The sequence below is a fragment of the Haliotis cracherodii genome, unplaced genomic scaffold (genome assembly GCF_022045235.1).
Source record: "Haliotis cracherodii isolate W230 unplaced genomic scaffold, xgHalCrac1.p SCAF_15, whole genome shotgun sequence".
NCBI lineage: Eukaryota > Metazoa > Mollusca > Gastropoda > Lepetellida > Haliotidae > Haliotis > Haliotis cracherodii.
Window position 1 is genome coordinate 1,315,995 of NW_027266270.1, and position 18,059 is coordinate 1,334,053.

General features: G+C 43.6%; 1 protein-coding gene across 1 annotated transcript in view; it reads right to left on the reverse strand.

Moving 5' to 3' along the window:
- The window catches only part of LOC139461696 (transient receptor potential cation channel subfamily A member 1 homolog), a 49,675-nt gene that overhangs the window by 20,027 nt on the left and 11,589 nt on the right, over window positions 1-18,059 (reverse strand). Inside the window, exons 5-20 of the mRNA XM_071243156.1 lie at window positions 17,518-17,724; window positions 17,063-17,156; window positions 16,056-16,254; window positions 15,125-15,308; window positions 12,639-12,728; window positions 10,823-10,900; window positions 10,532-10,609; window positions 10,039-10,107; window positions 9,400-9,456; window positions 6,336-6,380; window positions 5,798-5,905; window positions 5,078-5,169; window positions 4,069-4,215; window positions 3,540-3,651; window positions 2,395-2,540; window positions 479-615 (exon numbers count right to left, since the gene is read on the reverse strand). Of these exons, the coding sequence (XP_071099257.1) occupies window positions 479-615; window positions 2,395-2,540; window positions 3,540-3,651; window positions 4,069-4,215; window positions 5,078-5,169; window positions 5,798-5,905; window positions 6,336-6,380; window positions 9,400-9,456; window positions 10,039-10,107; window positions 10,532-10,609; window positions 10,823-10,900; window positions 12,639-12,728; window positions 15,125-15,308; window positions 16,056-16,254; window positions 17,063-17,156; window positions 17,518-17,724 (1,843 nt within the window). The remainder of the gene's footprint in view (window positions 1-478; window positions 616-2,394; window positions 2,541-3,539; window positions 3,652-4,068; window positions 4,216-5,077; window positions 5,170-5,797; window positions 5,906-6,335; window positions 6,381-9,399; window positions 9,457-10,038; window positions 10,108-10,531; window positions 10,610-10,822; window positions 10,901-12,638; window positions 12,729-15,124; window positions 15,309-16,055; window positions 16,255-17,062; window positions 17,157-17,517; window positions 17,725-18,059) is intronic.

Sequence of the window (18,059 nt, forward strand, 5' to 3'; positions counted from 1 at the left end):
GGTCTCAAACAAAAAGCGATTGTCTGAAGGTGTATGGGTATCATCTGTGTCCACGATAGATCTGAAACAAACGACTGTCTGAAGGTGTATGGGTGTCATCTGTGCCCACACTAAATCTAAAACAAACGACTGTCTGAAGGTGTATGGGTGTCATCTGTGCCTGCGCTAGGTCTAAAACAAACGACTGTCTGAAGCTGTATGGGTGTCATCTGTGCCTGCGCTAGGTCTAAAACAAACGACTGTCTGATGGGGATGGGGGTGTCATCTGTGCCTGCGCTAGGTCTAAAACAAACGACTGTCTGAAGGTGTATGGGTGTCATCTGTGCCTGCGCTCGGTCTAAAACAAACGTCTGATCGGGGTGGGGGTAGGATGTGGATGTAGAAGAAGAAAGTACAAACACTCACTCACCCACTCACTTATTGTAACCATTCCATAATGAAATCAATCAGTCCACAGGTGCGTGTTATCTGACCATACCTGGCATGTCACGGATCAGTCTTCGCATTGGTGTGACTATCTTCCTGGACATCTTGTTGTTTTTCTTCTTGATACTAACATGGTTCCTTAAGGCATCCTCCCAATACTTGTGTCTCACGACGTATCGGGCAACATCTCTTGAAACAGGAAGAGAATTACTTTCACTTGTTGTCAGGTTTAATTCTATTCAGCTCTAGTCATTCTGACTTATCTCAGACTTCTAACCTAAATTGTTAATTACATGAAGTTGTAAACCACATTATATCACACAGGGAATTCCCCATTCCCCTTATTTAAAGTTAGATACTGTGCGGCGACAGGCAACAAACATTTATTTTTTCATAGAAAATGCGTGGGTATGGGCTACCGGTAGAGCAGGACATGCTTCCCCTTTTTATAAATCAGGTGTCATCACTGATTTTCAGTGACCAGTTCATATAATTTTCACCGCTATTTTGCCTTACACGACATTTTGTACTTGTCTCGGGGGAACATAGAGTCTGGTTATTCTCTGACGGCCTAATGGACTAGGTGGTCGGACTCGGTGACTTGGTTGATAGTATATCAAACACTGGATTGTCTGACGACCTAATGGACTAGGTGGTCGGACTCGGTGACTTGGTTGATAGTATATCAAACACTGGATTGTGTGACGGCCCAGTTGACTAGGTGGTCGGACTCGGTGACTTGGTTGATAGTATATCAAACACTGGATTGTCTGACGACCTAATGGACTAGGTGGTCGGACTCGGTGACTTGGTTGATAGTATATCAAACACTGGGTTGTGTGACGGCCTAATGGACTAGGTGGTCGGACTCGGTGACTTGGTTGATAGTATATCAAACACTGGATTGTCTGACGACCTAATGGACTAGGTGGTCGGACTCGGTGACTTGGTTGATAGTATATCAAACACTGTATTGTGTGACGGCCCAGTTGACTAGGTGGTCGGACTCGGTGACTTGGTTGATAGTATATCAAACACTGGATTGTCTGACGACCTAATGGACTAGGTGGTCGGACTCGGTGACTTGGTTGATAGTATATCAAACACTGGGTTGTGTGACGGCCTAATGAACTAGGTGGTCAGGCTCGGTGACTTGGTTGGTATTATATCAAACACTGGATTGTCTGACGGCCTAATGGACTAGGTGGTCGGACTCGGTGACTTGGTTAATAGTATATCAAACACTGGGTTGTGTGACGGCCCAGTTGACTAGGTGGTCGGACTCGGTGACTTGGTTGATAGTATATCAAACACTGGGTTGTGTGACGGCCTAATGAACTAGGTGGTCAGACTCGGTGACTTGGTTGATAGTATATCAAACACTGGGTTGTGTGACGGCCTAATGAACTAGGTGGTCAGACTCGGTGACTTGGTTGATAGTATATCAAACACTGGGTTGTGTGACGGCCTAATGAACTAGGTGGTCAGACTCGGTGACTTGGTTGATAGTATATCAAACACTGGGTTGTGTGACGGCCTAATGAACTAGGTGGTCAGACTCGGTGACTTGGTTGATAGTATATCAAACACTGGGTTGTGTGACGGCCTAATGAACTAGGTGGTCGGACTCGGTGACTTGGTTGATAGTATATCAAACACTGGGTTGTGTGACGGCCTAATGAACTAGGTGGTCAGACTCGGTGACTTGGTTGATAGTATATTAAACACTGGGTTGTCTGACGGACTAATGGACTAGGTGGTGGTCAGACTCGGTGACTTGGTTGATAGTATATTAAACACTGGGTTGTCTGACGGCCTAATGGACTAGGTGGTCGGACTCGGTGACTTGGTTGATAGTATATCAAACACTGGATTGTCTGGTCCCAATACGATTATTTACAGGCTTCCGCCAAACAGCTTGAATATTGCAGAGTGTAACGTTAAATAGACACTTTGACTGCATCTTACTTGTGCCCGTATTTGACGGCCAGATCGAGACAGTTGAGCCCCTTGTCCTTGTCCTTGTTCTTTTGCATCACGTCCGCCGGCTTTTGAAGCAGCAGCTTGACCACCTTGAGATGACCTTTGATGCAGGCCAGATGGAGTGGACAGATCTGTAGCGGTAAATCGAAAACATTAGCGCCAGAGAATAATCAGTCTGGAAGATCTGCCGACAGATTCCAACGGGCGTCAATGAAACTTAGAGATGAAAAGTAAGGAATGAATCAGTGAAAATCACTTATGCAAGCAGTGATGAAACTAGGTGTTTGCAAAAAGTTGGGAACACTATGTCAGTACACTGTAACACTGCATATGTAATACATTCGTGATATATATCGACTATTCTTCGAATCTTCTTTGATCTATCGGGTTTCTTTTGGTCCGAATAGAAGATTTTACTGACTTTGCAACATGTTGGTCAAAAGACAACATCGACATGAGTACAAGTTTCACTGAAGTTCTTCAGACAAATCTCCTAAGGTCCTAGCTTTGCTTGGTTTGCCAATAGCCAGGCTGTCAATAACAATGCATGTTGTGTCATCAGTTGCTGGTAGCTGTTTAGCAGCATGAGAATCTACAAGCAAATGTAATAATGCAGCTTTGATTATCATCTGTTGTTGCCAGGGAAGGTCAGCTCATGTGTTAGAAGGAGTGGTACGTTTACTTCTCTTCCATAGTCGGCGGCACTCAGCAACCTTCTGATATTATTTCTTCCTTGCTTATAAGGTATTGGTCTGAGTTGACGCCTTTGGTACCTGCATAGTGAACAGTGTGGAACATGTACTTTTGGACATATTTGGGGGTATTTTGTCATGAAAACTTGTGTAGCATTATCAGCCAATCGATTGTCAATGAACTCTGACAAAAGCTTGTCACCTCGATTCATACCAGTTGATGATGTAATATCTTCCATAGATCAACCTGCAGCAATACCAAATCTACGATCACACACGTACATACACGCACACACGCACGCACGAACGCACGAACGCACGCGCACACACACACTACACACCACACACCACACACAACACACCACACACAAACACACAAACACACCACACACCACAGACATTCCTATTCGTGTAATTGTCTGTATATATCCAACTTACATCCTCGTGTTTCCCCAGCCACGACTGTGACTCCAGTGTGACCAGCAAGTCGCAGATCTCCACCTCGCCGTGTTGTGCCGCCAGGTCCAGAGGGGTCATTTTGTCCAAGTTCCTATCAAGAGGGAGTGAGTTGGTGAGGTATCACACGGGTCTTTATACATTGAACTAATCTGCATAATCGATCCGAGGTTTCCAGTATGAGCAGCCAGCTCATAAACCACACGGCTTCCGAACTGCCCATCACAGAAGCAGACAAAATATAAAAAAACGTATAAACATAAATCTTGTTCTTCATCATTTCAGAAATGAATACTTGCATAGTTTTGATTTTGTTTTATTAAAACAATAGGAATCTCCATATTGCTATATTTTAGTATATACAATATTACATTTTCGCATTATTTATAATATTAATAAGATATTACCCAGACACATTTCTCAGGCTGTGATGTTACTGGGATGGTGAAATTGGGTTTAACGCCGTGTTCAAGATTATTGCACATATTACAATAAATCACAAAATATTTACATTTGGTTAATGTCGGCCCCATTCTTGATGAGAATTTGAGCAGTTTCAATGTGACCGCCCTTCACTGCCAAGTGTAGAGGGGAGTTGCGCCATTGGTCTTCTGCAAACACTCCTCGCTTGTCCACCTTCACAATCACCTCCACAGTCCTGGGCGCGAACAGTAAATGATCAGTCAGTAACTATGAACATGTTGTTTTGTTTTTGTTTTGTTTTTTGTTCTTAGCTATATTCCAGCTATATGACGCCGATCTGTAAATAATTAAGTCTGGACCAGACAATCCAGTGATCGACACCATCGAGCATCCATCCACGCAATTGAGATACGATGACATGCACCAAACTAATATCAATATCAAATATCAGCATTTCACATATTGTTTTCACAGTAAAGTTTAGATGACATTTCATTTTTAACAAAGTGTCCTGAATCTCTGAAGGTAGATATGTAAATACATCTGGTCACCACGTGAAGGGACATATGGTCAATGGATCAAGGAATGAAGTTTATTCGAAAGTTTGTCGTTTGAGAATGTGGAATAACACGACTCCTCGAAAACAAGTTTACAGTTAACTACACTGTTGCAGTGATATTTTTGAAAACTACACTCTTATGAAACAGTTGATCATACAAAACGTTAAGGCCATAGAATAACCAGCCTCGATTATCTGCCCGAACAGACTGCACTGTGTGAAAAGGGCAAGCGAATGGTGAAAAGCATGTGAATGGAGAACTCACGTCAAGACATGATTTATACCCCATAGATCTATACGTTATAGAGGCATGGGAATATGAAAATATGTTCAGTTATTTTCACTGAACATGATATTTGCTTCAAGCTTATTGACTGGTTCATGGTAATTGTTTTCTTGTTTTTATATTTTCGAAGTTTACCATGTCTCTATTCACATAAGTAAGACAGCAGGACTTGCTGGAATATTGCTGAACATGGCCTAAAACAACATACTCTCACTCACTCATTCACTTCTTACTGATAATAATAATCGTTACTTTGAGTGTCCTTTCTCTGCTGCGAGATGTAGAGCTGTCTTTTCAGTGTCGTTTTTCCGACCATGTTCAACTTTATGTTTCAGCAGCATTTTCTGAAAATATATAATAAACTTACAATTGTGCATTGTTCAGGCGTAATAACAGTGTCGACATCAATTCCTTCACATCCGTGCAGCTAGATACTAGTATTTAGTCAAGTGATGGCAATGATCTTCTACAGATATTTGTTCTGACCAAATGGGTTTTTGCGTGTGTTTGTGATTGTGTATGTGTCTCATATCCAGTCAAATATACAACAAAGGTCATATCCACCAATTTGCCCAGCTGAATATTTTCCTCCAACCTTTGGAAAAAACCGCGCAAATGAAAATGAGAAGTAACTCTGGCTATTTCTTTTTCAGTCTATTGAAACCTAAAATATTTTAATTAAATCTCATTACACTGAGTGCAACAGTTGTATTTCGAACATTGCAAAACGTATGGATAAGAATTGTTAACACTTCTTTGATAGACAACTTTTAACAACTGTTAACACTTTTCGCACAATTCTTAATAAATGGACAAATGATCTGTTATAGTGTTTCTTCCGACCGGCCGTTCTCCCAAGGTTGCGTTTGGAGATGTCTACAAACGCCTACACGTGTAGAGGGAACTTCTGTCAATATATCGGCTCTATGACACACATGATCCAGACCAGACAACATTTCCAATACTACACACCTGCACAAAGTCCGTGTGTCCATTCTGTGCTGCAAGATGCAGAGCGGTGTTGCCGAAGTTGTCCTCTGTGTTGATGATGTTGTCTGTGTAGACCAGTTTCAGGAACACCTGACGGGTGATCAGAGGGGCAAACGCAGCTTGCGTATTAGTGCTTACAACTAGGAATGAACAATACCAGGACATGTTACTACGTGCAACCGTCTAGTTGCTAGTGAGAGAGTGAATCTCGTTTAATACCGCAACAGGCAATTGTCTAGTCACATCTCGACGGCCTGTTAATCATAGAATCTGGACAATGTAAACCAGCGTCTGAAAACATGAGCAATAATCCATTCCATCGGCGCGAAGGATACGCAATCGACTTAGTCACCGAGCCTAATTTAATCGGCTCTGCTGACAGCTTGGACAACCGCGGTAAACAATTATTATTTAAGCAGCCATCTCAGCTCAATCCGATTTATTGTCTCGCTTATGTTAAAAAACGCTTCATGAACAGCCACAATGAGAAATAAATAGTTATGCTGGGAGTAATACTCACATCAACGTCAAGTTCTGAGTCCTTGTCCAGGTCAGCGGGCACCTGCTATAGAGGTTATACATACTTGTTAAAGGGGCACCTGCTATAGAGGTTATACAGACTTGTTAAAGGGGCACCTGCTATAGAGGTTATACAGACTTGTTAAAGGGGCACCTGCTATAGAGGTTATACAGACTTATTAAAGGGGCACCTGCTATAGAGGTTATATAGACTTGTTAAAGGGGTACCTACTATAGAGGTTATACATACTTGTTAAAGGGGCACCTGCTATAGAGGTTATACATACTTGTTAAAGGGGCACCTGCTATAGAGGTTATACAGACTTGTTAAAGGGGCACCTGCTATAGAGGTTATACATACTTGCACATGTATCAATGCATACACACACTGTACACACATCCTTATATACACATCCTATCAAAACATCTTCATCCTTCAGACACACACGTCCTGTACTCACTCATCCTCTTTATAGATCTTTATCTTTCAGACAGAAACCTCCTGTACTCACTCATCCTGTTTACATATCTTCATCCCCGACACATACGTCCTGTACTCACTCATCCTGTTTACACATCTTCATCCCTCAGACACATACGTGCTGTACTCACTCATCCTCTTTATAGATCTTTATCTTTCAGACAGAAACCTCCTGTACTCACTCATCCTGTTTACATATCTTCATCCCCGACACATACGTCCTGTACTCACTCATCCTGTTTACACATCTTCATCCTTCAGACACATACGTGCTGTACTCACTCATCCTCTTTATAGATCTTTATCTTTCAGACAGAAACCTCCTGTACTCACTCATCCTGTTTACATATCTTCATCCCCGACACATACGTCCTGTACTCACTCATCCTGTTTACACATCTTCATCCTTCAGACACATACGTGCTGTACTCACTCATCCTGTCTACATCTTCATCCTTCAGACACATACGTCCTTTACTCACTCATCCTGTTTACATATCTTCATCCTTCAGACACAAACCTCCTGTACTCACTCATCCTGTTTACATATCTTCATCCCCGACACATACGTCCTGTACTCACTCATCCTGTTTACACATCTTCATCCTTCAGACACATACGTGCTGTACTCACTCATCCTGTCTACATCTTCATCCTTCAGACACATACGTCCTGTACTCACTCATCCTGTTTACACATCTTCATCCTTCAGACACATACGTGCTGTACTCACTCATCCTGTCTACATCTTCATCCTTCAGACACATACGTCCTTTACTCACTCATCCTGTTTACATATCTTCATCCCCGACACATACGTCCTGTACTCACTCATCCTGTTTACACATCTTCATCCTTCAGACACATACGTGCTGTACTCACTCATCCTGTCTACATCTTCATCCTTCAGACACATACGTCCTTTACTCACTCATCCTGTTTACATATCTTCATCCCCGACACATACGTCCTGTACTCACTCATCCTGTTTACACATCTTCATCCTTCAGACACATACGTGCTGTACTCACTCATCCTGTCTACATCTTCATCCTTCAGACACATACGTCCTTTACTCACTCATCCTGTTTACATATCTTCATCCCCGACACATACGTCCTGTACTCACTCATCCTGTACTCACTCATCCTGTACTCACTCATCCTGTCTACATCTTCATCCTTCAGACACATACGTCCTGTACTCACTCATCCTGTACTCACTCATCCTGTTTACACATCTTCATCCTTCAGACACACACGTCCTGTACTCACTCATCCTCTTTATAGATCTTTATCTTTCAGACAGAAACCTCCTGTACTCACTCATCCTGTTTACATATCTTCATCCCCGACACATACGTCCTGTACTCACTCATCCTGTTTACACATCTTCATCCTTCAGACACATACGTGCTGTACTCACTCATCCTCTTTATAGATCTTTATCTTTCAGACAGAAACCTCCTGTACTCACTCATCCTGTTTACATATCTTCATCCCCGACACATACGTCCTGTACTCACTCATCCTGTTTACACATCTTCATCCCTCAGACACATACGTGCTGTACTCACTCATCCTGTCTACATCTTCATCCTTCAGACACATACGTGCTGTACTCACTCATCCTGTCTACATCTTCATCCTTCAGACACAAACGTCCTGTACTCACTCATCCTGTACTCACTCATCCTGTCTACATCTTCATCCTTCAGACACATACGTCCTGTACTCACTCATCCTGTTTACAAATCTTCATCCTCCAGACACAAACCTCCTGTACTCACTCATCCTGTTTACACATATTCATCCTTCAGACACATACATCCTATACTCACTCATCCTGTTTACGCATCTTCATCCCTCAGAAACACACGTCTTGTACTCTCACATTCTGTTTACACATTTTCATCCTTCAGGTTTACCCAGAGCATTATTAAGACACGCATTTACCTGAGTTTTCCCGTCGTCTTGTTTCTTAGATGCGGTACGCTGAACGTCGTTTTTAGTCTGGAGACAATCGAAAAGGAATTTAAACAAAATATCTTTATCTTTCAGACACAAACCTCTTGTACTCACACATCCTGTTTACACATCTTCATCCTTCAGACATATACGTCCTTTACTCACTCATCCTGTTTGCACATCTTCATCCTCCAGACACAAACCTCCTGTACTCACTCATACTGTTTACACATCTTCATCCTTTAGAAACATACGTCCTGTGTTCACTCATCCTGTACCCTTACATCTTGTTTACACATCTTTATCTTTCAGTGGTGAGTGAGTTGGGTTTAACGCCAGTTTTAACACTATTCCAGTCATATCGCGGATTATCTTTCAGACACAAACCTCCTGTACTCCTACATCCTGTTTACACATCTTCATCCTCCAGACACACACGTCCTGTACTCACTCATCCTGTTTACACATCTTAATTCTTTAGACACATACGTGCTGTACTCTCACATCCTGTTTACACATCTTCATTCTTCAGACACATACGTCCGGTACTCTCACATTCTGTTTACACATTTTCATCCTTCAGGCTTACCCATAGCATTATTAAGACACGCATTTACCTGAGTTTTCTTTTCGTCTTGTTTCTTAGGTGCAGTACGCTGAACGTCGTTTTTAGTCTGGAGACAATCGAAAAGGAAATTAAACATGTTGTCCTTAGCACTGATTCGTTTCTGTATTGAATGAATTCACTGTGTAGAGTTGCGTTCCTTGATGGTCTGCATATTGTAGGCTATAAAATAACATATTCGTGCAAATGAGTAACTTTCGTTACACACCTGCTCTCGGGTTTAACCATATGGGGAACGTACACGACCTGTGTCACGTCGACTTCTTCCTCCCACTAGGAGCTGACATTATGTAACTGAACTTGTTGGTGCTTGTGGGCAAAGGATTAACGAACATGGCCAGGAGATGCAACTCTGAAGCCAAATGTCGCCCTCATGTCCGATACCACCCCAGTACAGGGGGGGTTAGTCACTCCTACCTCTGTAGGAACCTCTACGCACCTGTATCTCTGCAGGTTCAACCTCGCCCTCGTGTCCGATACCACCCCAGTACAAGGGGGTTTAGTGACTCCTACCTCTGTAGGAACCTCTACGCACCTGTATCTCTGCAGGTTCAACCTCGCCCTCATGTCCGATACCACCCCAGTACAAGGGGGTTTAGTGACTCCTACCTCTGTAGGAGCCTCTACGCACCTGTATCTCTGCAGGTTCAACCTTGGATGTCCTGGAGGAGTTGGTGGGTTTGTCCACGGTTTTAAACCTCTGCAATTAGACACAATTACATTGTTTCTCACAAATGCGGTATCTTCTGAATTTGCACGTGTAACAAATGAAGTTAATTTACATATTATTATAGGAAGCAAGCATTCTTAAAATGTAACGCTGTTTCAGTTACTGAACATAAAAACGATCGAAAAGGAGATTTCAGGAGATTTGAGCTTGTGGTAACCCGTAACACAAGTAGTGCTAATCATGTATATTGAGGAGTAAAAGAAATGGCTACCGTTATGTGATTCTGGAAAGGACAGACTTCTAGGTTGCTCGTATTTCAAACATCCTGTTTGCCTGATCCAAACTCTGTTGTCTTTGAGGCAAGTCACTCAACCATCGACTCATAAACTCATTCAACAACCAATCCACTCACTCGGGTTTAGTGGCCACTTTGTGAACAACCAATGTCACTTACATTTGCAGCCTTGAGGGCTTGTACGATTCGATAGATCCTATGGGATGGAATCCTGTCATGGACAGCCTTAGCCTCGTGCTGGAAGAAGACGTCAAAAAGATCGAGGCGAATGTCAAAGTGATGATTACTCATTTCCAGAGAGAACACAACTTTATCTTCTTCGACACTTTCCCTTATTTGTGAATGTCAGGAAGTTGCCGCTGTGAGAAATATCAGATCAGAATGCAAGAGAAACAGTTACCAGTTATGATGCTTATCTTGCAACAGGACAACAGGTATGACATTCCTTACTTCCAATGTGCCCCTGATGTCTTCAATAGCTCCACGTGCCTGAGAGTCCTCGTAGTTACTGTCTTGTTTCGCAGCACACTGAAATACAAGGATGTTAAATGTGTACAATATATGGGGTTGGGTAGCCTAGTGGTTTAAGCGTTTGCTCATCACAGCGAAGGCCCGTGGTCCGTGTCCCGCAACTCACTCACTCACTCACTCACTCACTCACTCACCCACCCAAACTCACCCAATCACGCATTGAACCAAACAGTGAGGAATCGACGGAAATCGTCCGGAATGGAGTCCAGAAGAGTAATCAAGAATCCCTTCCTTTCCGATCATTCATCGGAGAATTCGTTAGCATGGTGTTTGGCCTGGAGATCTTGGAATCTGAGGACTTGGCGAAGAGGCCATTGGTCCGATGAGAGCAGGTTCCCGGTCCATGTCACGTGTGGCCAATGTAGGGGTTGGAGGCATACAATACGGCCTACACACCCAAGACCATAAGAACCACAGCCCCGTATGGTGGAAGTTCGGTAATGGTTTGGGGTTGCCTTTCGCTCCACTGTAGGCTGGATTTTGTCACCATTCAAGGAAACCTCAGTGGTGATCGGTACGTCCGTGACGTCCTGCCACGTGGTTGTGCCACATTTAAACAACCACCCGCTCGCCACCCGTGTACATGGATGACAATGCCAGGCCTCAACGTTACCGAGCAGTAACAGATTTTCTCCAGAATGCTGCTGGGGCGACACTGCCGTAGCCATGAGTCCTGGCTTAAACCCGCCTGAACATATTGGATACATGGTCGCGTACAGGCACTGGACCCACCGGTACAGACTCTGGCCCAACTACAGGCAGCTTATCATCGAGAATGGCTGCAGGTGACCATTGAGCAGATCAGACGACTTTCTGGAGGGATGAGACGAAGGCTGGACGCTGCCTTCCGGGCACGTGACGGATTGCCCAGCCATTGATGATTTGTGTCATGACTGTCATCTTTGGACTGAAAATGAGATTTTTCTTGATGTGGAATTGTGGACTCCATACTTAATGTGGCTACTGTTTTTGCACAAATATTGTGCCTCTGAGGTTTTTTTGTGAGAATCATGATAAAATCTCAAAATAGGATAAATGTTTTCTTATTGTCAGAGGTGTCTTCTTGCAAACCACTTATGTTTTCCGAGGTAAGGTTATCAGGGTTTCAATGCCAAAGCCTATAGGTCCAGCCATTGTATCATATACAGGGGTGCTTAACATTTTTGATAATGTATTTATATTTTATGTCAGGAGGGCGTGAGATCATGTATTTTAAGTCAAGAGGGTGTGAGATCATGTATTCAACGTCAAGAGGATGTGAGATCGTGTACTCAATATCAAGATGTTGTGAGATCGTGTATTTTTTGTCCAGAGGGTGTGAGATCGTGTATTCAATGTCAAGATGTTGTGAGATCGTGTATTTTTTGTCCAGAGGGTGTGAGATTGTGTACTCAATATCAAGATGTTGTGAGATCGTGTATTTTTTGTCCAGAGGGTGTGAGATCGTGTATTCAATGTCAAGATGTTGTGAGATCGTGTATTTTTTGTCCAGAGGGTGTGAGATCGTGTATTCAATATCAGGAGGATGTGAGATATTGTACTCAATGTCAAGATGTTATGAGATCGTGTATTTTTTTACCAGAGGACGTGAGATCGTGTATTCAATGTCAAGAGGAATTGAGATCATTTCTTTTATGCCAAGAGGATGTAGCAATATATTCAGTTAGGCCATGTGGGATCGTGTATCCAATGTCAAGAGGGTGTAGGGTCATATTTGCATATTTCATTTAGCTACCTTGAGTTTCTGAGCTATAATGTCCCTGTTTCGCTTCTTCAGTCTCATGAACTCTTTCCCATGTCTCAACAAACGAGGATCCAACAGGATCTGGAACGAGAAAGAAAGGATGTCTACGGGCATTTTAAATGTGATATAGCACAGGAAAAGGCATATTAGAACATTTACGAAAGGGTCAGTTATACTGAATAACAGGTTTCTTGGATGAAGAGAGCAACGTCAGTCACAGTCTCCGCGAGGATAGTAACAGCAACTTTATAACATATCTAGCATTTACTCTGACAGTAACGGTCCCATTGTTACATTGTGCTCTCACACACATGTTGAGTAGTTTAGTTTAGACAATATTTCTTTAGGGTGACTCCGTGTGTCCCATTCCAGGTTTTCCGTGAAAGCGGCAGTCGTCTACGTACGCCCAGTAACACAATGTTCCCCATTTCACGGCGTTGGGGGACTGATGAAGACAACAGTTGCCTCCTCACGTCTTGTGCTTAAATGTGCCCCATTTCCAGTACGTGTTTTAAGGTATCCGATGTAGGGCTGTCTAGCCACGTCCAGGGATTCATCGTCCCCTATTTCAAATGCCAGGTGTTATAGTATCCCGCGCAGAAACACATAAGTGTTATTAATTACACCCAGTAACTCGATGAACCGCCTTTTCCTTAGTGCAGTGTTCAAATATCCGATACAGGAAACAGTTAAACAGAAAAAACTACTTACGTCAACGAATTCGGTGTGCCTCATTTCCAGTGTGTGGGGTTAAGGTACCTTCACGATGACTACAGGTGCCTACTTACATCCAGGGAGTCAATGTGCCCCTGGGGTTAAGGTACCTTCACGATGACTACAGGTGCCTACTTACATCCAGGCAGTCAATGTGCCCCTGAGGTTAAGGTACCTTCACGAAGACTACAAGTGCCTACTTACATCCAGGGAGTCAATGTGCCCCTGGGGTTAAGGTACCTACAGGAAGACTACAAGTGCCTACTTACATCCAGGGAGTCAATGTGCCCCTGGGGTTAAGGTACCTTCACGAAGACTACAAGTGCCTACTTACATCCAGGGAGTCAATGTGCCCCTGGAGTTAAGGTACCTTCACGAAGACTACAAGTGCCTACTTACATCCAGGGAGTCAATGTGCCCCTGGGGTTAAGGTACCTTCACGAAGACTACAGGTGCCTACTTACATCCAGGGAGTCAATGTGCCCCTGGGGTTAAGGTACCTTCACGAAGACTACAAGTGCCTACTTACATCCAGGGAGTCAATGTGCCCCTGGGGTTAAGGTAGCTTCACGAAGACTACAAGTGCCTACTTACATCCAGGGAGTCAATGTGCCCCTGGGGTTAAGGTACCTACAGGAAGACTACAAGTGCCTACTTACATCCAGGGATTCAATGTGCCCCTGGGGTTAAGGTACCTTCACGAAGACTACAAGTGCCTACTTACATCCAGGGAGTCAATGTGCCCCTGGGGTTAAGGTACCTACAGGAAGACTACAAGTGCCTACTTACATCCAGGGAGTCAATGTGCCCCTGGGGTTAAGGTACCTTCACGAAGACTACAAGTGCCTACTTACATCCAGGGAGTCAATGTGCCCCTGGGGTTAAGGTAGCTTCACGAAGACTTCAAGTGCCTACTTACATCCAGGGAGCCAATGTGCCCCTGGGGTTAAGGTACCTTCACGAAGACTACAAGTGCCTACTTACATCCAGGGAGTCAATGTGCCCCTGGGGTTAAGGTACTTCACGAAGACTACAAGTGCCTACTTACATCCAGGGAATCAATGTGCCCCTGGGGTTCAGGTACCTTCACGATGACTACAAGTGCCTACTTACATCCAGGGAGTCAATGTGCCCCTGGGGTTAAGGTACCTACAGGAAGACTACAAGTGCCTACTTACATCCAGGGAGTCAATGTGCCCCTGGGGTTAAGGTACCTTCACGAAGACTACAGGTGCCTACTTACATCCAGGGAGTCAATGTGCCCCTGGGGTTAAGGTACCTTCACGATGACTACAAGTGCCTACTTACATCCAGGGAGTCAATGTGCCCCTGGAGTTAAGGTAGCTTCACGAAGACTACAAGTGCCTACTTACGTCCAGGGAGTCAATGTGCCCCTGGGGTTAAGGTACCTTCACGATGACTACAGGTGCCTACTTACATCCAGGGAGTCAATGTGCCCCTGGGGTTAAGGTAGCTTCACGAAGACTACAAGTGCCTACTTACATCCAGGGAGTCAATGTGCCCCTGGGGTTAAGGTAGCTTCACGAAGACTACAAGTGCGTACTAACATCCAGGGATACAATGTGCCCCTGGGGTTAAGGTACCTTCACGAAGACTACAGGTGCCTACTTACATCCAGGGAGTCAATGTGCCCCTGGGGTTAAGGTACCTTCACGATGACTTCAAGTGCCTACTTACATCCAGGGAGTCAATGTGCCCCTGGGGTTAAGGTACCTTCACGAAGACTACAGGTGCCTACTTACATCCAGGGAGTCAATGTGCCCCATCTTAGCCGCTCCGTGTAACGGTATCCATCCCTTGAGGTTCTTAGCGTCTATCTCGCCTCCATACTCCATCAGCAGTTTCACTATTTGGGACTGGTTGAATAAGGCAGCTATATGTAGCGGAGTATTGTCGTTGTCGTCTTTCATGGCCACTAGGCCATGCCTGAAATACGAAAACCCACCTTTAATTGATGCGTTAGGATCCATGGTACCCGTAATTCACAGAACATTCATTGTAGCCGTGATATATAACGAATTATTGATTAAGTTTGTTTGCTTCATTGCTTTCCAAGAAGGAACTGAGTTCATAACTGCCAATGTGGTATAACCTTAATTAACTTACGCATATTTAGCTGTGACAAATATTCGATTTGTGATTTCGGACCACCGCGTTGTCCCAAAGCTTTGATAATAATTCAGTCAAGATAGTTGTTGTGATCAAAACAATGCCATTTAGAAAGCGGTCAAACGTAACCGATGTTATATTTGGGATAACACTTTCTTAGTAAAGTACAGATTCTAGGACTCTTTGGGGTTGAATCCCATCCGGGATATGAACCCACACTGCCAGAGTGAAGCACCTAATCGCCAGCACATGTAACTGGATCGTCTGGTCCAGACGTGACGTTGTTGTAAGTTGTAATCAAAGCAAACTTTCTAGAATATATAAAACACTTGTCTCAGTGTTATCAAAGTGGTACACGATGACTAACCACCTTAACACCCGTATGTTTTGTTTGTTTGTTTGTTTGTTATTTTACGCCACTGTCAGCAATATTTAAGCTATATGTCCACCCATTCACCCCGAGCCTGCCTCCGATACATTAGGTCGACTCTTACAGTCAGTACTGATTGCTAGGGACCAATTCCAACCTGGAATCCCAAACAGGAAAGCTGTGGGTATACATACAGTTCTTTAAGCAGGTATTGTGCAATCTCCAGCTGATTGAACTGTGCAGCTAGGTGAAGTGTTGTTGACTTGGTGTTCTTCTCCAGGTTGTGACTCTCAGTTTTAGTAACGAAAGATTTTACAATCTTCAGATTTCCCGATATGACGGCAAGATGTACTGGATACATTCCGTCGTTGCGGGCAACCGAAACGTTAGCGCCTGGAAGAATCACAACATCACGTCAGTGTGGATCACTACAATCCAGAAAACTAAAGAGTGACTGATTGCGTCAGGTCTTACGTCGCCTTCAGGAATATTCCAGCAGTGCCATGGTGGGAGACGTCAGCATACATCCCAGCGTATACAATAAATATTCTACCCAACAAAAGTAAGACCACCCGATTCTTTATCATTAATTAAGTAGTTAATCTGTCAAGGCATGGCAATTTGTCTATTGTACTATGAAAGAATCGGGTGGTCGTTCAGTTTATTTGAGTGGTATATATCAGGGTAACAAGGTGTATGGTGGAGAAAACCAGGGCCTGCGGAAGCGAACGACAATTCTGTGGAAACACATTAAGCAACACAACATTTACTCTTTTAACCTTTCAACACCAGGCACACCCGAGGATCGGTTCAGAAGTCACGCGTGTGTTTATAAAATCTATTTGAAAATGGATGTGAATATCAGTTTCTAATCTTAAAGTGAAGCCCATTTCTTGTGTTCCCCTGCCGTAATGTTGCTGGAATATTGCTAAGAGCGACGTGAAACAATGCTCACTTACTCATCCTAAACAAATTGTTTTTAAAACAGGCCCCTTTTTACCTTTGGTGTTTTTACAATTCAAAATTATGTCTGTGAAGTAAATTTTAATCCTTTGCTACAGATTCAAAGGTCTTTTAGCGAGCTCACCTTGAAAATACTTTTCTATCTTTGATGTCTCTGAGCTAATGATCATGTGATGCTCCAGATGTCGTGTATATCAGGTGCAAAGTATGGAATGTTGAATGTCATATGTTTGCTTACCATTATCAAGTAGCTTTTGAACTATTTCCTCATGTCCGTTTTCTGTAGCGATGTGCAGACACGTATTGCCTCCTGTGTCCTTCCTTTCCATCATCTGTTTCAACGCACATCATCACTTTATATGAGATAGTCACGTGATTAATATCACACAATACCATTCCTATTTCGTTAATATCTCATAACAGGTTAAACACTACAATCTCTACATTCTCTACACTCTAACCATTCAACATCCAAGCCCAAGTTTTAAAATAAGGAATATCATCGGGCATAATGTTTTGTGCCTGATGCATGAAACGTAACACTGAATCAACACGGCAGTGTTTGTCATGAAAGTATCAGAGTGGTCTCACGCTGAACATCAAGGGTGGACGTTAACGCTAGCTATACTCTGATACGTTTGACAGTACTTTGTGTCGAAAATACAAACTGCCCCAGGGTCCTAAGTAACATACCTCCTTGCTATTTGCTCTTTGAAGAAGAAGGTCAACCATTTCAACACCAGCTCCTGTCCCAGCTGAGCAGGCGTAGTGCAGTGGTGTAGATCCGTCCTTGTCTTGTTCTGCGAACTCGGCTCCTCTGTCCAGCAGATACTTCATGATGTCCAGCTGACGGTACGTGGCCGCAACGTGCATCGGAGTCAAGCCTTGGTCGTCTTTCGTCTACAACAGTGAGTGAATGAGGGTGTGGTTTATCTACCCATTGAAATGAGTGAGCGAGTGAGTTTGATTTTACGCGGCTTTTAGCAATATTCCAGCAATATCACGGCGGGGGACACCAGAAATGGGCTTCACACATTGTACCCATGTCGGGAATCGAACCCGGGTCTTCAGCGTAACGAGCGAACGCTTTAACCACCAGGCTACCCGACCGCCCCACCCATTGAAAGCTGCATGTAATCACTTACCTGTTGGCAGTAAATCATTGAGTAGAGCAGCAGTGTACTGAGTTTACCCATACCCTTTTCGCGAGCACTGATTTTCAGTGGTCCATTCAT